Genomic DNA, 19,029 nt, shown 5'->3' on the forward strand with positions numbered 1-19,029 from the left:
ACTCGAGCTGCTCAAAGTTTCCACTTGACAGATCAAAGCAGATAGAGTTTCGTCGGCTTCATCGTAGTTGCGATACACCAGCTTCCATTACAGAATAGCTGAGAATTTTCCATTACCACTGGAAAGTTTCGATTTGGTTAATATTTACAACTTGCTACTGTTGGCCTTTTTCGACAAAAGATATGCAGTAATAATGACGCCATTTTATAATCACAGGAAGTTTTAATTCTATTCCTATTCGCTAACACAGTGGAAATATTTCCGCATAAATTGCACACCAGAGCACTTCGTTTATATACTCGGAAGACAGCAACACACTAACTGTAACGCTGCAACCAGCTGATTTTGCTATGCTGTATTAATTTTGGATCAGACGGTGTTCGGGTTTCCATTCGTTTCTCACTTGTTACCGTGTTATTGCACAAACTCTTATATGTGAACTTTGGGCGGCCTGCTATAAATGGCGAACAGACGGTCTGCTATAAATGGCGAACAGAAGTAGCAGTGTAGGGGTTGGAGGGGATAATGTGCTGCTGTGGGCGTGAGCAGGGACATCGTGGCAATAGGATAGGTCTGCTGGGTACAGAGTCGGTGGCTGTGCTGGGAGAAAGGAGGGAAGAGATGTAGATAAGGGCAAAAGTCTCGCAGGTGCATTGGTGGAACAGAAGGCGCACACACTGCTGGAGTGGAAGCAGGCAATGGGTTGGAGGTCAGGGACTGGTGAAGTTGTAGACAGTGTTTCCACATGCACAGATCAGTTGTAAGGAGGATGCAGATGCCACAAACTGTGAATTAGTCATGGTGAAGTGTACTGTGTTGGACAGCATATTCAGCAACTGGGTGGTCCAGCTGTCCATCAGTTTGGTGATGGACATTCAAGCAGACAGCTAGCTTGTTAGTTGTCTTTCTACACAAAGCAACACAATGCCTGCAGCTTAGTTTGATCACATGGGTACTTTCACAGGTCACCCTGCCTTTGATGGGATAGAAGATCCTTGTGATAGGACTGGAGTACGTGATAGTGAGAGGATGTATGGAACAGGTCTTGCATCCAAATTTATTGCAAGGATGTATGTCTTGAGGCAAGGGATTGGCAGTGGGAGTGGAGTGAGATATTGTGTAGGTTCAGAGTGTGGAATACCATTGTGGGAGAGATGGGGAGGATAGTGAGAAGTGCACGACATGAGGTAGTAGAAACCATGGCAGAGCTGCTCCAGTCCTGGGGGTACTGTGTCATGAGAAGAGTGCTTCTCCACCGGATACTGGACATGTCAGAGGTGGTAGGTGACAGGAGGGACAAGTCAAGGGAGATCTGCTTCTGGACAAGTTGGGAGGGTCTTAGTGAGACCTTCGACATATTTGGAGAGGAACTGCTTGTCACTACAGATGCGACCTCGATAGGTGGCTACGCTGTATGGAAGGGATTTCATCAATATGGAATGGGTGGCAGCTGTTGAAGTGGAGGTATTGTTGATGGTTGGCAGGTTTAATGTGGATGGAGGCACTGAAGTAGCCATCCTTGAGATGAAAGTCAACATCGAGGAAGGTGGTTTGTTGGGCTGAGGAGGACCAGGTGCAGTGAAAGGGGAAGAAGGTGTTAAGGTTCTGCTGATATGTGGATGGAGTGCCCTCAAATTAAGTACAGACTATGGAGAAGTCATCAGTGAATCTAAACCAGATGTGGGCTATGGGATTCTGGTTGGTTAGGACAGATTCCTCTAGACAGCTCTTGAAGATCCATGGATAGGTTGGCACAGGCTGGTGCCATGTGGCTGCCCATTGCTGTATCAAGGTTTTGTTCAAATGTGATGCCTTCAAAGGAGAAGTAATTGTGGGTGTGGGTACAGTTAGTCATGGTGACCATCAGGGTCTCCACCAGCTGTCAGGTATGTCCACCTACAAACCACAGTGACCCCATTTCAGAAATCCCACAGGATCTCCAGTCCCTCCTCAAATACTTAGGTCCATCCCAGAGCGTCACTCCCCTGTACCTTCCCAACCCCACCACTCCCAAAACTCCTACCTTCTACATTCTGCTTTCTAAATTCCTGGTGACCACTGAAATATTATGCTGAAATGAAGTGTACATACAGGTGCAGTGATCTTGAAACTAACTGCAACACAAAACGTCTTGGTTGTAATTTCTGACTACTTATCTTTATTAATATACACCTTTGTCTCACTCCACATCACTTGTTGTTTTCCTTTCAGGCAGTATCTATGGAACTTGATATATGAAGGAGTCGGAAGGTCTGCATTCACTCTCATCCAAAAGGCAAATCAGTTCATTTGTCTTCATCAACCAAAATGTACTGTTATATTGTGGCATTCTAAGGTAACTATCAGTGGCGTAGCGTGGTTGTAAAGGTTGGGGAGACTCTGTAGTTATTATAGGGAGACAAAAGAGTACAATAAACAATAATTTAAACAAATGAAACAAAATGCATGAAATAAAACAACAGCTACTACTACTACTACTACTACTACTACTACTAACACCACCACCACCACCACCACCACCACCACCACCACCACCACCAATAATAATAATAATAATAATAATAATAATAATAATAATAACTAACTTGTTCAAGAAACAATGACAAATTTGTAGAACTCTAGCAACAAGAGAAGAAGCACTTATATTTTCTTTTACACAAGTGCAATGCGCCTGTCTTTTCTTTCCACGAATAAGTCTATAACTCGGTCTACAAAGATCTGATCACTGGATAGCTCTCCAAGTAGTGTCTTTTCTGTTGCTAACGTGCTCAAACACGACAGCCGAATGTTGGACATTGAATTCCTTAAATAATTCTTCACTCATTCAAGAGCACTCACGCTTCGTTCACTGCTTGCTGTAGTTGCGGGTAGGGTCAAAACCAAACACAGGAACTTCATTGTTTCTTCATAAACGGATTCTAAATCATTGTTGACAATGTACTTTAGGAGGATTGTTGGAGATAAGTGTTTTTTCCCATCAGTGTTTATGTTACACAGTTCATTTTCAAGTTGTTCTTGTTTGAAAAAAGGGTACTGTTCTAATAATTGAAGCAGTTTCAACATTGGGAATTCTTTTTGATAGTTCGGGAAATACTTTACGTTCAAAGGTTCAACAAACTGAATTTGGGGAAAGTCTTGAAACCTTCTTTCCATCTGAACAATTTGCAAATCCAGTATCTCATAAGTTAATGCCCTGAGAGATGTCTTTTGACTGTCACAGAATGATAAGTTGCCATTCAAACACAAGCTGCATTTAACGCATTCATCAACGAATGTTTCCGTTCTTAACTGTTGTAAGTTTCTCAAAACATTTCTTATTTCATCGTGGCAAGCAGTTATACTGGCAGATTTTGAATGAAGAACATTAAAGAGATGATCAACATAAACAAAGTACCCTTGGTAGAAGCAAAGGAAGTAGACAAACGTAGGATCATCCATCCATCGTTTCATCCCCACAGCACAGCTCAAAGATTCTGGATCCCACTGAGAGTCTGTATCATGAAATATGTAATTAAAACTCTGCATAGCCCTGAGAAATGACAAGATGCTTTTGAAACTGCCCTGGAACGAAAGTACCAGCAAGTGTTGCTTGCATGTGGCAGTTTAAATCCTTTCTCAGTCAGCAATACAGTTCGTTTTGATGATTTGCTAAAAAACGAATGGAATGCAGTAAGATCACTTACTAACGTGCGTACTTGTCGTATGATTTTGGAGGCGTGTAACAGTACCAAATTCAGTTGGTGTGCGTAACAATGAATAAACAGCGCATAGGGACACAACTGCTTCACCAATTGTTGTAGTCCTCTTTCTCTGCTCGCCATTACTGAAGCGCCTTCATATGTTTGACTAACCACTTTTCCTTCCACATTCCATTCTTCCAATACTGCACGAATAATGTTTGACAAACCTTCAGCAGTTTTATCTCCAGAAATATCGTAAAATCCAACGAATCTTTCCTCAATTTTGTCTGCAATATAGTACCTAAATATTATACTCATTTGACTCTTGGATGACACGTCTAATGTTTCATCAGCCTGGATCGAAATGAAATTGCAGTTCTGAATTTCAGATTTTATTTTCTCATTAACTGCCACAGTTATCATTTCTATTACATCATTCTGTATATCTGGAGACGTTTCTTTAAAGGTTGAAGATGATGACAGATGGTCTCAGATTAACTGCTCTCCTTGAGCTAGTAAATCCAACAATTCCAGATAGTTACCTTTGTTGCTGGAGGATTCGTCTTCTCGATGGCCACGAAAGGCTAGTTCTTGTTTACAAAGAAATACAGTTGCGTGAATAAGACGAGCCAATACTCTCCTGCTGGATGCAACTTGTTTGTATTATATTGCTGTCAGACGAGCGGCTTCAGAAAGGGTGTGCTCAATTCAGATTTTCCCAATAACTGAAATGATTCTTTGTTCTGCAGGTGACTTTTTCATATCTGATGCTTTTGTGCTCTCCTGTCAAAGTTCTTTGTTGTACAAATGCCATCATTGCATCATTCCTTTTCACAATCAAGCAGAAGACATATATAACAATATAATCTGTTATTAACTACATTCGCAGTCAGCCTAGCACACTTTTCGTACCAGGCTGTCTGAAAAGTGCGTTTTTGTTTGGCTTCACTTAAAACTACACTGAGTATTTCCTACACTGAGTATTTCCTTCAATTCCCACTTTTTTCATTCATTAATGTAGAAAAAGGCGGTTTTAATAAAAATTCTATAAAGTGTTCAGTTGCTGGCTCACTCATGTTGGCGACACAACGAAAATATGCACTAAAATCAAACAAGAATGACTACGAAAACAAACTACGCGACTGTTCACTTCCGTTTTAAAAGCCAGTATAGAATCGGCAGAGACTAGTCTCGATACCTGCTAGCAAGTGCAGCGCACCAGCCTTCGTGGAAGAGGAGAAGTGGAGGTGAGCCGAGAATGCTCACGTGCACACAGCCAGGTAAGGGAAGGGAGGCAGAGACTGAGAGCAGTAGAGTCTCAAGCAGGCACACACACCAATACTCAGGGTGCGGCAGCGCGGGCTACAAAACCAATGTCTTCGCACATTTAGTGCTCTTAGTAGAAAGTTGTTTATATTTTTGTTTTGAATTACTGTTGCATCTTTCTTAAGCACGAACACAGGGGAGACTAAGTCTCAAAGTCTCCCCTCACGCTACGCCATTGGTAACTATTGCAGATTATGATGTGAAAGTGGCTAGCTAAGAGTTACACAATTTGTCTTTGCACCAGTATAAGGTATAATCACAGTTCTCATCGTACATGATTTTATGAATGAAAACAATGTGATTAATTCTCATTCTTCACACTCACAAGAAAAATTACTCAGCTTTGAGTGATTTCTTTGTGTTCTCCAAAATGAAAGCCATATTAAAAAACTCAAAGACTTGAGACTGTCTTGGATATTCGGAAATAACTGCAAGCTCTGTTCCGCAAGTTTGAGATAGAGGAATTGTGGAGATATCTGATTCACAGCTGTGCCTGTAGTGGATTACTTGATCCGAATGGAACTAACTAGACTCGTGATGTTAATAGATAAAGTACAATGATGGTCAATTTCTCTATGGAAAATACAAGATTTTTTGGTAGTACATCAGGTTTAACACCGAAGGATATCCTAGTCGATACTGTCAATAATAGTCACAATAAATTTCCAGAGTTAATTTTAGATTAGTTTCTTTATTTTCACATAATACAACAAAAATAGAATTCATATGTTCTCTCTCTCTCCCTGTCAATCTCTTTATATTATTAACCAATTTTTATGCACAAAATATCACTGGCTTTTGTGATATATTTAGAAACCGGTATTTAACTGGAAGACGTAATATTGCGCATCTGACGGACAGCTGCAACGAGTCGTGGAGCTGCACATCCTGAGCTCCGTGTCTGGTACTCATCTGGTGACAGGCGCAACAGAGATGACATCTGAGTCAAGTGCTCAGACAGCACGAGACCAAGATCCTCCAGGACATTGCCAAGATAATCTGCCAGAAAAGGTATATATTCCAACACACATATAAGAATAATTAAATCAACCATTAATACTAAATGGCACCTGGCAAATCATGACAATGTAATCAATTTACTCACCAATGAAATTTACTAAAGTATAATAAAATACAAAACAATACAAATATGGCACACATTCAGTATTAAAGACTACCCTGACATGTAGGAAAGATTGTCAACAAGTCACTATGCCACCATCACTTGATGGCAGAACAACAACAAGCGGAACAGAAATTATGTGACACTGAAACTTGATCAAAGAAGTGGCAAAAATGAATGCTTACTTATGAACCTCTTTGGAATCAATGATAAGTCATATCAGTACAACATGTTTAGATGATCAAGTAGTGCTCATCCTGTTGAGTGCCAAGACATTTGCTGCTGCTTACTTCCATAATGTATAAGCAGTATTAATCTATAAAAAGTGAGGATCAACTAGAGTATGAGAAATAGTGTCATGCCACATATTTTTATAGTTGTGTTGGGAGTATGGGAAGGAGTGCAATGTGCTGTTTAATAAAATGTTAGAGCAGGCATGTGTGATGCATACATAGCATCAAATGAATTCTTCATTCTGCATTGGAGTATTTTTAGACTGCCTGACAGATTAAAACAAAAGGCAAGGCTCTAGGTTGAGTACTAGGCCAGCAAACAGCTTTAATATACCAAAAATTTTAAAGCTCTTGTTTTTCTCACCTTGCACTTCCCACTTATTTGCTTTCTTGCATTACCCTTTCTAACACAATGAATTATTTGCCTTTAGTTGTATCTTTGATTATAATGCAGGAAACCTCTTCCCTTTCAGAAAATGCTCTCATGTAACATCATTTTTGTTTTCAGAAAAGAATACTTTTGAGGATCACATATTTGAACAGCAAGGTGTCTTAGAATAACGTTTATAATGCACAAGGAATTTAATGATTTTCCAACACAAACGGGCAAGAAATAACAGTTGTCCAACATAACAACCATCCAGTGTATTTTTCCCTGTTTGCAAAGATATTTTCAGATTCTTTTAATGTATTAGTACATTCAATCCAAATAAATATTGTTCATGGGTTGCATCATTTTATATCTGGTATCAATTATAAATGTGGTTTTGGTTCTCATTATAAACAAAATGCTGCCAAAATTATTATGCTACTCACCATATAGGGGAGACACCGAGTTGAAGACAGACACAACGAAAAGATTGCCATAAATTTCAACTTTAAGCCTAAAGGTCTTCTTCTGAAGTAGAAAACCCATACACGCATTCACACAAGCACAATGCAAGTTCATGCGCACACACATGAGCACACGAGCGCGCGCGCATGCGCACGCACGCACGCACGCACACACACACGCACACACACACGCACACACACACGCAAAAACGACAGTCTCTGAGCACTGTGGATGGAATGAGTCATCGGGTGAGCAAGGGAGTGGCGGATAGAAATCCAGTATGGGTGACTAGGAGGAATGGAGTGGGGCAGGGGGGGGGGGGGGGGGGGGGGGGAATAGCAGGGCAGAGTGCGGATAGGTGTAGTGCTGTTTGTGGGAGTGCGCAGTGGACGGGGAGGGAATGGTAAAGTTGAGACAGCATAAGAAGATGCTCGACAGCTTGCAGTGCTGTTGCCAGCTTTTAACTGTGAAGCTCTAATAGCTGCAGCTGAAAACAGTGGCCATCTACAAGACTGTAGCAACAATGCAGCATTATCACACAAATACTTATAAAACTGCGTTACATTATTGGTTGAAGCAGGCGTGCAAAGTTGCTGCGCACAGCCCACTGCAACTGTCAGAGGTCAACTTCAACTGATGCAAACTCAAATATGGGTGCCGTCGCAGCTCTGGGCGGTGTGGGAGTGCGAGTGGGGGTCGGGGTGTGGGGTGGAAAAGGAGAGAAATAGAGAAGGGGAAAAGGACTAGTGGGTGAGTACATTGGTGGAAAAGAAGAATGTCTTGGGCTAAAGAGGGAGGAGGGAAGGAAACAGGCAAGTGGAGAACAGTGACTCGGGAAGGTTGAGGCCAGGGGGTTTACAGGAACATAGAATATCTTGCAGGGAACGTTCCCACCTACACAGTTCAGAAAAACTGATATTGGTAGGAAGGATCCACGCAGCACATGCTGTGAAGCAGTAACTGAAGTGTAGCACATTGTGTCAGACAGCATGTTCAGCAACTGGGTGGTTTAGCTAGCTCTTGGCTCTAGCTTATAGATGGACATTCATGTGTACAGCCAGCTTGTTAGTCTTCATGCTCACAAAGAAAACAGCACACTTGCTGCAGCTTAGTTTGCGGATCACATGACTGCTTTCACAGGTAGATCTGTCTCTGATGCGATAAGAGATGTCTGAGACCACACTGATATAGCTGGTGGTGGGAGGTTGTATAGAAAGGTCTTGCATTCAGATCTGTTACAGGGATATGAGCCATGAGGAAAGGGATTGAGAACAGGGATGGAGTAGGGATGGACAAGCATAATGCATATGTCTGGTGGCCATCAGAGCACCACTACCCTGAGAGGAGGGACGGATAGAGGGTAGGATATTCCTCCTTTCAGGGCATGATGAGAGGTAGTCACCCTGGCAGAGAATGTGATTCAGTTGCTCCAGTCCCGGATGGCACACCTTTGTGGCCAGACAGTAGGTATGTGGGAAATGTTAGGTGGCCAGGAAGACAAGGCATGGAAGATCCATTTCTGTTCAAGTTGGGAGGGTAGTTTCGGTCTGCAAAGGCCTCAGTGAAACAGTTTGTTTATTTGGACAGGGACTACTTATTACCGCAGATGCAATGACCACAGGTGGCTAGAATTTATGGAAGGTACTCTTTGGTTTGCTGCTGTTGAAGTGGAGGTTTCCCTAGAAGATGGTATGTTTGATATGGACAGAGATACTGATGTAGCCATCCTCGAGATGGAGGTCCACATAGTGGAAGGTGGCTTGTTGGGTTGATAACGACCAGCTGAAGCAAATGAGGCACAAGGTGATGAGGTTTTAGAGGAATGCGGATAAGGTGTCCTCACACTTGGTCCAGACCAGGGGTTTGGGATTCTGGGTGCTCAGGAAGGACTTCTCTATGTAGCCACGAATAGGTTGGCAAAGTATGGTGCCATGCAAGTTCCCACTGCTCTATCATAGCTTCTTTTGCAGGTGATGCCTTCAAGGGTACTTCCCCTTGAAGGCATCACCTGCAAAAGAAGCTATGATAGGTAGGTGAGGATATAGTTGGTCATGCTGCAGGAAGGAGGTTGTAAGTATGGAGTCTGTTGGGAATTGGGAAAGGCGGTCTTCAATAGTGGCAAGGCCACGGGCATTGGGGATGTTACTGTGGAGGGAGATGGCATCAACAGAGATGAATGGAGTGTAATATGGTAGAGGAACAGGAACTGGGAGTAATCGATGGAGCAAATGGTTGGTGTCTTTTATATAAGAGAGCAGGTTATGGGTAACAGGCTGAGAGTCTTGATACAAAACAGAGATTCGGTCAGTGGGGGAACAAAAACCAGCCACAATTGGACATCCTGGGTGGTTGGGTTTATGAACTTCATGAAGCATGTAGAAGGTGGGGCTGCAGGGGGTGAGAAGTGAGACGGACACAAGGGAGTGGTTCTGGGATGAGCCTAAAGATTTAAGGAGGAACTGGGGATCCTACTGGATTTATGGAATGGGGTCACTGTTGCAGGGTTCGTAGGATGACAAATCTGACAGCTGGCAGACTTTCCCCTCCAGGTAATCTTTACTGTTCAAAACAACGGAAGTGAAGCCTTTGTCGGTAGGTAAGGTTATAATGTTGGGATCGGTTTTTAGGTGGTGGGTTGTAGTTGATTCTACAAATGTAAGGTTGGTTTCCATGCTGAAGGATTTGGGAAATAATAGTGAGGCAAGGTTTGAGGTTAAGAAACTCTGGAATGTTAAGAGGGAGTGATTTGGAGGCAACTGTGGAGGATCAAAGTTGGATGAAGAAGTGAACTGAGTCAGGCAGGGTTCAATATTGGTTTCCAGTTGAGTCTCATTGGTAGGATTGTGGCAAAAAAAGTGTGTCCACTGTAAGGACTGGGAGTAGATCTTTAACAAGTCTAGCATGATAGAATTTGGGAGTGGGACAAAGGACTGATACCTCTGTGGGACTACGGCTTTTGGAGGAAAGGTTAATCACTTTGTTTTGGACTATATATTGTCATTCTTCATACCTTCCTGTGCCACATGAACTTGTTGAACCTTAACCGTATACAATCCCTCCCTTTCGCTTTCTCTTCCCTTATTCCAGCATGTTTATTCTATCCTCATCTAATCCATTTACACCTGCTGTTCCTTCTTGAGGCATATCCACCCACTGACCTGCATCCCTCTATTATTGTCTTTTTATTTATTTTTCCATTTCATCTCACTGTGTTTCACAACATTTTAGTTCATTTTTGCATTTCACTATCAGCCCTGCTACCTTACTTGTGACCTGTTTTCCCCATACTTCATTTGTCCCATCCATTTTGTGAGTTTTTTCTCACAAAATTTTACATACTGTTACAATTTTTTCATACTTCTTTGCGTATTTTACATATTTTTAGGCATTTTTTAAATCTCCACTATCATGGATCCCTGCTCCTTCCATATATGCCAATACAGAAAGCTTTCCCTATCCCTACAATGACCCCTATATTTTGAAATTCCATCAGTCCATAGCCCTCACCAATACATTCCACAGTTAACTATGTAAATCAAGCTCAAATCTCCTTGCAACACCTCCTCTCCATCTGTAAAATTCTCCTGCAATCCCAAAACATTGCACCCCATCTCTCAAACAAACTCTTGCTCTCCAGGAATTAGGACAGCATGCACACCACCAACTCGAAAAACTCTCCAACCTGTTCATGTCCCACTCATGATCCCTCATAGCCGACAAACACTGCCTCGCAGGCCTATTGCGTTTACCACACCCTCAAAACCTCCTTCCCACTGGCAAACAGAACCCACATGGAAACCAACTTTTCATCTGCAGAAAGAACAGCAATACACCACCTAAAAACATATTCCAATCTTACAAACATATCCACCAACAAAGGCTCCATTACTGTGGTTTTGAACAGCAGGGATTACCTGGTGGAGAAAGTCCACCAGCTGTCAGATCCGTCATCCTACAAACCCTGCCACAGTGACCCCATTCCAGAAATCCACCAGGATTTCCAGTTTTTCCTCAAATCATTAGGCCCAACCCAGAACCACTAAACCGAGTTTCTCTCTCTTCTCATCCCTACCGCTGCCTACACACCTACCTTCCATAAACCCAACCACCTAGGACACCCCATTGTGGCCCCCAGTGATGGAATATCTGCACTCGTGGACAAAACCTTCATCCTATCACCTGTAACCTACCCTCCTCCCAACAAGTCACCTTCCTCAGTGTTGACCATCTCAAAGATGACAACTCAAAGACCTCTACCCATATAAAATCACCAACCACCAGCAATACTTTTTCTTCGATAGCTGCCACCCGATACATACCAACAAGTCCCTTCCATAAAGCCTAGTCACCTATGGGCATCACATCTTAAGTGATAAGCAGTCCCTTTCTAAATGTACCAGAGGTTTCACTGAGGTCTTTGCGGACCAAAATTACCCTTCCAACCTTGTACAGAAACAGATCTCCCATGCCTTATCATCTCTCCATTCACCTACCACCTCCCACATACTCACTGTCAGATCACAAACAAACACTTCCCTGATGAACTCAGTACCACCCAGGACTGGAGCAACTGAATTAGATTCTCCACCAGGCTTTTGACTACCTCTCACTATACTCTGGTCACAGGCTTATCCTACCTCATTAAAAGCAGGGCTACCTGTGAAAACAATTATGTGGTCTACAAACTAAGCTGCAACCAGCATCCTGCTTTCCATGTGGGCATGATGATTAACAAACTGGCTGTCCATATGAATGGCCATTGACAAACTGTGACCAAGGGCCAGTCAGATCACTCAATTGCTGAACTGCCATCCAAAATGATGTGCTTCACTACACATAACTGCTTCACAACCTGGACCATCTCGATTCTTCCTACCAACACTAGCTTTTCTGAACTGCACAGGTGGGAACTCTCCCTACAATATACCCTACATACCCGTAATCCCCTGGCCTCAGCCATTATTAGTCCCTGTCCTCCACTTACCTATCTCCTTCCCTACTCCCACTTCAGCACAACAAATTCTTCTGTTCTACTAGCACACCCACTAATCCTTTCACCTTCTCTCCTTTCCTAATCCCCCCCCCCCCCCCCAAAAAAAAAGATACCTACTGCATCTAGCAGCCTTACTCCATTACCACAACATCCCTGCATGCTCACATAAGTGGCACTACACGCTCTCCCACCCCAACTTGTTATCCCCCTCCGTACACCATGCCACCTTCTCTCCCTCATCACCCACACTGGATATCTGCTCCAATCAGCCACAGTGTGGCCAGAGGACAGAGACAGTGGTTTAGTGTGCATGTGTCATGCATGTATGAATATATACGTGTGTGTGGGGGGGGGGGGAGGGGGGGGGGGGGGAAGGACATGGTTTTCTGCTTCAGAAGAAACTCTTTTGGCTGAAAGCTTAAATGCGTAGCAGTCTTTTTGTTATACCTGTCTGTGACTAAACGTCTTGTCTATAAGGTGAGTAGCAACCTATTCTTTTCATAATATAGTTTTATTCCATCCTGGACTTTCCATGGTCTGATGCTGTTAAGAATGTCATGTTAAGTGCCAGGACTAATGAGGAATCTCAAATTGGTTTTGTGTGAAATTTGTGCACACAACATTTATTGGTAGTTATAGCAAAATAAAAAACTAGCCAAATATAATGTCAGCTGATGGAGTATTTGGTTTTTAATGAGAACCTAACATAATTACAGTTTTCCACTGACAGTGAACAATGTATGAAAAACTCTATGGTCAGTCACTGCTTATATATACTGACTGACACTCATATGTGAAAAAAAGCAAATTCAAAATATGCTCAAAAATATTAAAGAAAAAATTTTTTTACCTTGTATTTTGCAAGTGGACAGTATGTTATCAGGCAATTAAAATAATGTGAGACTTTTGACAATCCACCCCAGTGTTGGAGACATGATGGCTCTCCTCGGGTTACACCAATGAAGAGCCTATTTCCCCTCCCACTCATCCAAGAGGTTGGCACATATAATGCATCCTGTTGTCACTCTGTCACCAAAACAGAAGCATGTGCTGACAAGCATGGCTTCTGTGTCCCTCTGCTCACGTGAAGAGTGTGTGTGTGTGTGTGTGTGTGTGTGTGTGTGTGTGTGTGTGTGTGTGTGTGAGTGAGAGAGAGAGAGAGAGACAGAGAGAGAGAGAGAGAGAGCACTCTTCTGATTTTTCTAAATGGCTGTCTAATACTCAGCAAACACTGATTACTCGCTTGGATGAGTTGTGATCTATCCTCATAAACATGCATACTACACAAAATATTTAATTTACTGACCAATATCAGTAGCAAGCTGCCTGCAGCCACTTGTTGACAGCTCACATATGCCCAGAATGTTCTCACAATACATCTGACATGTGCCACGAGCTATGATTCCAAGTAAGGCATCTGCAACCTCTGCTTCACTATTTTCAGACATAGCTTGGTATTCTGAGTCAGCAACACGTAATGCCAATGTCAGTGATGGATTGTCTCGTAAAAGAAATGGCTCCAGGTGCTGAGGCAGTGTCATCAGATATTGGCCTATCTGAAAGTTTCATAAATGTAATAATAAATTGAACATCAGGGTTACAAGTTACAAATCTACATTGCTACAAACCGACAAAAAATTAGGGCCCAATAGTCTGTGACAGGCAAATAATGCACAGGCAATTTGCAAAACCAAAGAAAATAACAAAAAATAAACGAAAACAGTTATTTTCTCTATCAAGCTAAAGGCACATTTTCACCATCCACGGTATACTTTTTTTTCATAATCAATGATAACAATGCACAATTATGTGTATGGAAGGTGCTGATATTTGTGAAAGACACTTAAAAGTCAAGAGTCAAAGCATATTTTCAACATAGCTGCATAATCAACGAACCTCTTGCAACTTTAAAGTGATAAATCTCAAGAGTTCAAAAATGCCACCTCTTTTTTTTATTTTTAGAAAATGAGATAAATGACATACAACAATCTTTCTTATCAGTTGAACACAAGAGAGGAGGGCCAAAGAAATTGGGAAAGTTTGGTATTGAATACACCACTGCACTGAAAACAGTGACAAGGAACTGAAAGTTGTCATTCTGCTTAGGCTGTACCAAAATGTCTATACATAATGATCGCAATTTTGATAATTTATCATCATCACATGGTGTGTGGCAATGGTACCCACTTAACAACATGAAGTTCTCATGTACAGCAACATGATACCCAACATTATACAGTCAACAATGTATGGTGGCCCAAGGCTAGAAAGTGACAAACACTTGACATTATGATAAAAACTATGCTTACAACAGAGACATAGGACAAGACCATGTAACTAGCATGTGTGGTTCTTCATCCCCCCCCCCCCCCCCCCCCTCCAGTCCCCTTCACCACACCGGTTACATGGGTCTTGTCTTATATCACTGCTGTGAACTAATCATACTGTCAAATATTTGTCACTTTCTAACCTGTGGCAATATGTGTTCTCACATGACATCCAAAAGAGTGGATAGATTTATACCACCACATGTTGTTGATTTTATAAATTTGGGTACCACATTGCTGTACATGACAACTTCATGTTGTTAAGTAGTGCCGTTGCCCCACACCACCTAACAATGACAAAATATAAAAATTGCAATCATGATACACAAACAATGAAAATTTTTGGTACAGCCTAGGCATAATGACAACTTTCAGTAACTGTACCAAGGCTCTGGAACCAGTCCTTATCAAAATGACAAAGAATTACAGCTTACAAGTAAAGCACCAATATCATTATTTCTTTCTGTTGACAACTGGCAAACAATTTATTGTACACTAGTTCAGAGGTATTTTAGGAAAAAAAAAATCATACAAACAGCACATAGTTTTCAATAAAACTGTAAAAATTTGGTGTAGAACTCACAGAGAACCTCCATCATGCAACGATAAGTTATTTACAATAAACATAATAATCCGAGATATGTCCAAGAGCAGCATGCAATTTTTCATTCAAAACTTAAAAATGCGAGCTCAGATAATATCAACCTCATTCTTGCCCATTCTCACTCATATTCATATCACCATTTAAAATGTAAAAACTGTAAACTCTGGCAATGGTCTAAAGCTTTACTACAAACCCTATCATCAATGGTCTAAAGCTTTACTACAAACCCTATCATCAGCCACTTATCATCCACTGTTCGTTACAAGTTTCTTCTAAATGTATCCATACATTTCAGTCTTGAACTCCTCATACCCAAGTTAGTCCACCTTGTTTCTTTACATCATCAACCCATCTTCCATTAGGCTGTCTTACAAATTTTTTTCTTATCTTGAGCAATACAACACAGAATCTCCAGTGTTCACCACCACAATTATTTCTCATTATATGCCCAGCTAATTTCCATTTCAGTTTTGTACAGCCAGTATCCTATGTTCAATTCTAGTCTCTTCTCTTATACATTTTTTTGCTCTTCTGTCCCTTCTTGATATGCCAAATATGCTTCTTCCCACAGCTCACTGGTTAACCTTCAATTTTTGAAATGTGCATATTTAAAGTCCATGCTTTACTTCCGTGGTTAATATTGTCTTTATACACTAGATACGGTCTTTAATTTCAACATGCATTGGGAATTTACTCCTCAACATACCATTCAGTTTCCCAATTGAACTTCAATATATTTTTACCCACCCAACCGACCATCCCCGCCAACCTCAGTTGCCACGAATAACAAATTTTGTCAACTCTTTCTACAACTTCATTAATCTTTACTATTTTCCTCGTGGTGCACTAATAGTGCATTACTTTATTCTTAATTCTAATTAATGTTCCGGGCAACTATCACAGTTGCTCTGTTCATCTTTCCTGTGCTTTAATGGTATTGTTCCGAGTCCAATAAAAAAAAAAAGGACACATTATTAAATTGAAGGCGTTCAGATAAGACCTCTTTGTGTGTAATCCTTCTTCATCAAAGTTTAAAAGGTTGGAGATCTCTTCCCACCATGTCAACATATTACAAAACTACTTCCAAGTATTTTAAAGATAAGTCAGGTCATAGAATCTTAAAATTTGTACCATATTCACCTCATCTTCTGCTAAACATAGAGCAGACCTGCAGGTAAACTAAGCTTTGTCTTCATCTGAACATAAAACACACAGTTATAATGTGGCAGACTACAAGCTTTATACCAAAAGCACCATGCACTGGAGAACCCTCTCACAAGATCAAAAAGTCACACGCCATCAAACTGTATGTTATCCTTGACAAGTGAAAAGAACTTCTCTCAACTGATTGGTTGGAAGAAAGTAAGTACCGTATTTACTTGAATCTAAGCCGCACTCGAATCTAAGCCGCACCTGAAAAATGAGACTCGAAATCAAGGAAAAAAAAAATTTCCCGAATCTAAGCCGCACCTGAAATTTGAGACTCGAAATTCAAGGGGAGAGAAAAGTTTATGGCCGCTCCTCCAAATCGAAACAAAGTTGGTCCATTGTAATATGAGACACAATTTAGGTCGAATGAATGACGATACAGCTACAGTAGTTTAGTTCGAGTCGTAAGCTTAGCAGTTAAGCTTTATCAGGTAGCCATTGCTATGCGTGAGGCGCTCCGTCCGTATTTATACGGGTACCCTTCCTTCTTCACGCACTTCATCTTGTTTGAATTCATTGCTTGTTTTTCTTTGATCTGACAAGTGCCGTTCTCTTTGTTATAGGTGTTTACGTCACTCTAAAACTGAAAATGCCTTATTGTACTGTGTCATCCATTGTTTGTCGCATTCTGATGATGAATGTTTACGACCTGTCGCCGATCGCGGCATGGCTTGCTTTTGTGCGTGCTGCCGCTGCTTACCATTAAAAAATGAGAGAGGAATTGTCTCATTAGCGAAACATTGGAATGAGACTGCTATTTGTTGTTACTTACACTGCTGCTTTCTTTGATAATGATCAACAAGAACCAAATAATAGACTGCGTATGATAGAAGATGTTCTGAACGATAGTTTAGCGAAAATTTTTCTCCGTTAGAAAATCTTTGCAGGCGCCTCTTTAGTACATTACATTCTGCACAGAAATTAGATTCATCTTAAATTTAAAAATCTAGTCAATTGCCGTGCTTCATTTCTGACTGTATCACTATTAGGCATAAGAATAATACGAATATAAATATGACAGTATATTCTTCTGCGTTTGCTGTTATCTCACTCTAGTTTCGTAGTTTATGAGGCAGACAGGATTTAAATGAGATAGCAGCAAACACGAAACAATACATGGCAAAATTTTTATATTCGTATTATTCTTACGGTGAAGAGAATACTGCATGTGATTCACAATTCACAAAAGTTCCTATTAGAAAGCATCTCTTCTCACAAGTAGGAAAAAATACAAAACGTAGAGTTGGCCATATTGACAAACATCCCAAACAGTCTTGCCAGTGGATTTTCGTAGTACATTGAAATGCTGCTACATTCGAAGATGAACAATATGGAATTTGTATTTACTTCGTTGGATAATGTATGAAAATGCAGTGGTCGAAACACGGGGAGGAGAAAAAAGCTCGTCTTCCATTTTTTTTTTTTTAAATTTATTTACTGACGCAGAGGTTTTAGAGCCAGTATTTATCTTAGTGCCTGCAAAGCATGCCTGTGTAGCGCTACATATATTCGACGGCAGAAGTTCGATGTGGCGGCACCTACCAACATTTTTCAGAACTTCCGCTTGCTTTGCACTTGATTCTAAGCCGCAGGCGGTTTTTTGGATTACAAAAAGCGGAAAAAAGTGCGGCTTAGATTCGAGTAAATACGGTATACTGTGGCTAAACTGTTGATTTTATTAGCTGTAGCTTACCTCTCATCAACTGCAACCACTATTCTTTTCACTGATGTGTGACTTTGTGCCTCTACAGCTAGGTGTTAGCATGTAGGGGGATGGTCACTGAATCATGTTAAATTTCAAAACATGCCAAACTATCTGCCACATGTGCTAACTCATTTCCATGTCCTCTGCTATCCAGCAAAATTATACCTCACTGACTGTGCAGCTGATTGTGTGTGGAATGCATACAATCATATTTAAAACAGATGACACTCCAACCAGTCAAGATAAATGATATTGAAGGAGGCTCCAAACTACCACACAACTTCTAGTAAAATTGTATTTGCATTTGGAGAAAAGGCATTAAGAGTCTGATCCACTACAAAAAACTGTGGGGGCCAACAGAATACTCAGAACAGAGAATGGGCTAAAACCAGAAATTTATGGCTGTGAGATCTTTGAAGCAAATGAAAGTGTTTTCCTTAAATACAGGCTCCACAGAACGGGAGCTCGTGTGTGTATAGGAATAGACAGCATGTCAGAAATGAAATTCACCACATACATAAAAGACACACAGTGCAGAAGCTTCAAAGTCATAAAAGCTGACTTCAAACATCATCAAGAGCACATGGTTTGGCATCCTCTTCTTAATTGAAATAAACAAGACTTGTTGTAATAAACAGATTTGAGGACTTTAACGATATTTGCACAGAGACTGAGATCAGTAAAAACAGTGAAATTTTAGCAACAATGGACACCTAGATATAAACAACTAGAAAAATGAGTATAAAAATCTGTATGTTCACTAATATTAAGGGGAGGAAATGCTCATTTCTCAGAGAGGAATTAAAATCATTTGACTCTAGTAGTAAACAATTACATTAATTGTGGCTCATGTTCAAATGAATGAACATCTGAGCTCCACAAAGTGTGTACTTAGCAGAATAATTAACGACAAGAGAGATACCTTGGTGGTTGTTGTTGTGGTCTTCAGATCAAATACTAGTTTTGTGCAGCTCCCTGGGCTGGGCTATATCTC

The 19,029-nt window shown here is 41.0% G+C and overlaps 1 protein-coding gene across 2 annotated transcripts in view; it reads right to left on the reverse strand.

The window, feature by feature from the left end:
- Positions 1-5,677: 5,677 nt before the first annotated feature.
- LOC124712331 (conserved oligomeric Golgi complex subunit 7) overlaps positions 5,678-19,029 on the reverse strand; it is a 79,848-nt gene continuing 66,496 nt past the window's right edge. For both annotated transcript variants that reach the window (XM_047242637.1, XM_047242629.1), the window contains exons 13-14: positions 13,497-13,746; positions 5,678-6,005 (exon numbers count right to left, since the gene is read on the reverse strand). In XM_047242637.1, coding sequence (XP_047098593.1) covers positions 5,830-6,005; positions 13,497-13,746 — 426 coding nt within the window. In that variant the 3' untranslated portion in view covers positions 5,678-5,829. The remainder of the gene's footprint in view (positions 6,006-13,496; positions 13,747-19,029) is intronic.

This window comes from Schistocerca piceifrons, chromosome 1 (genome assembly GCF_021461385.2).
Source record: "Schistocerca piceifrons isolate TAMUIC-IGC-003096 chromosome 1, iqSchPice1.1, whole genome shotgun sequence".
Taxonomy (NCBI): Eukaryota; Metazoa; Arthropoda; class Insecta; order Orthoptera; family Acrididae; genus Schistocerca; species Schistocerca piceifrons.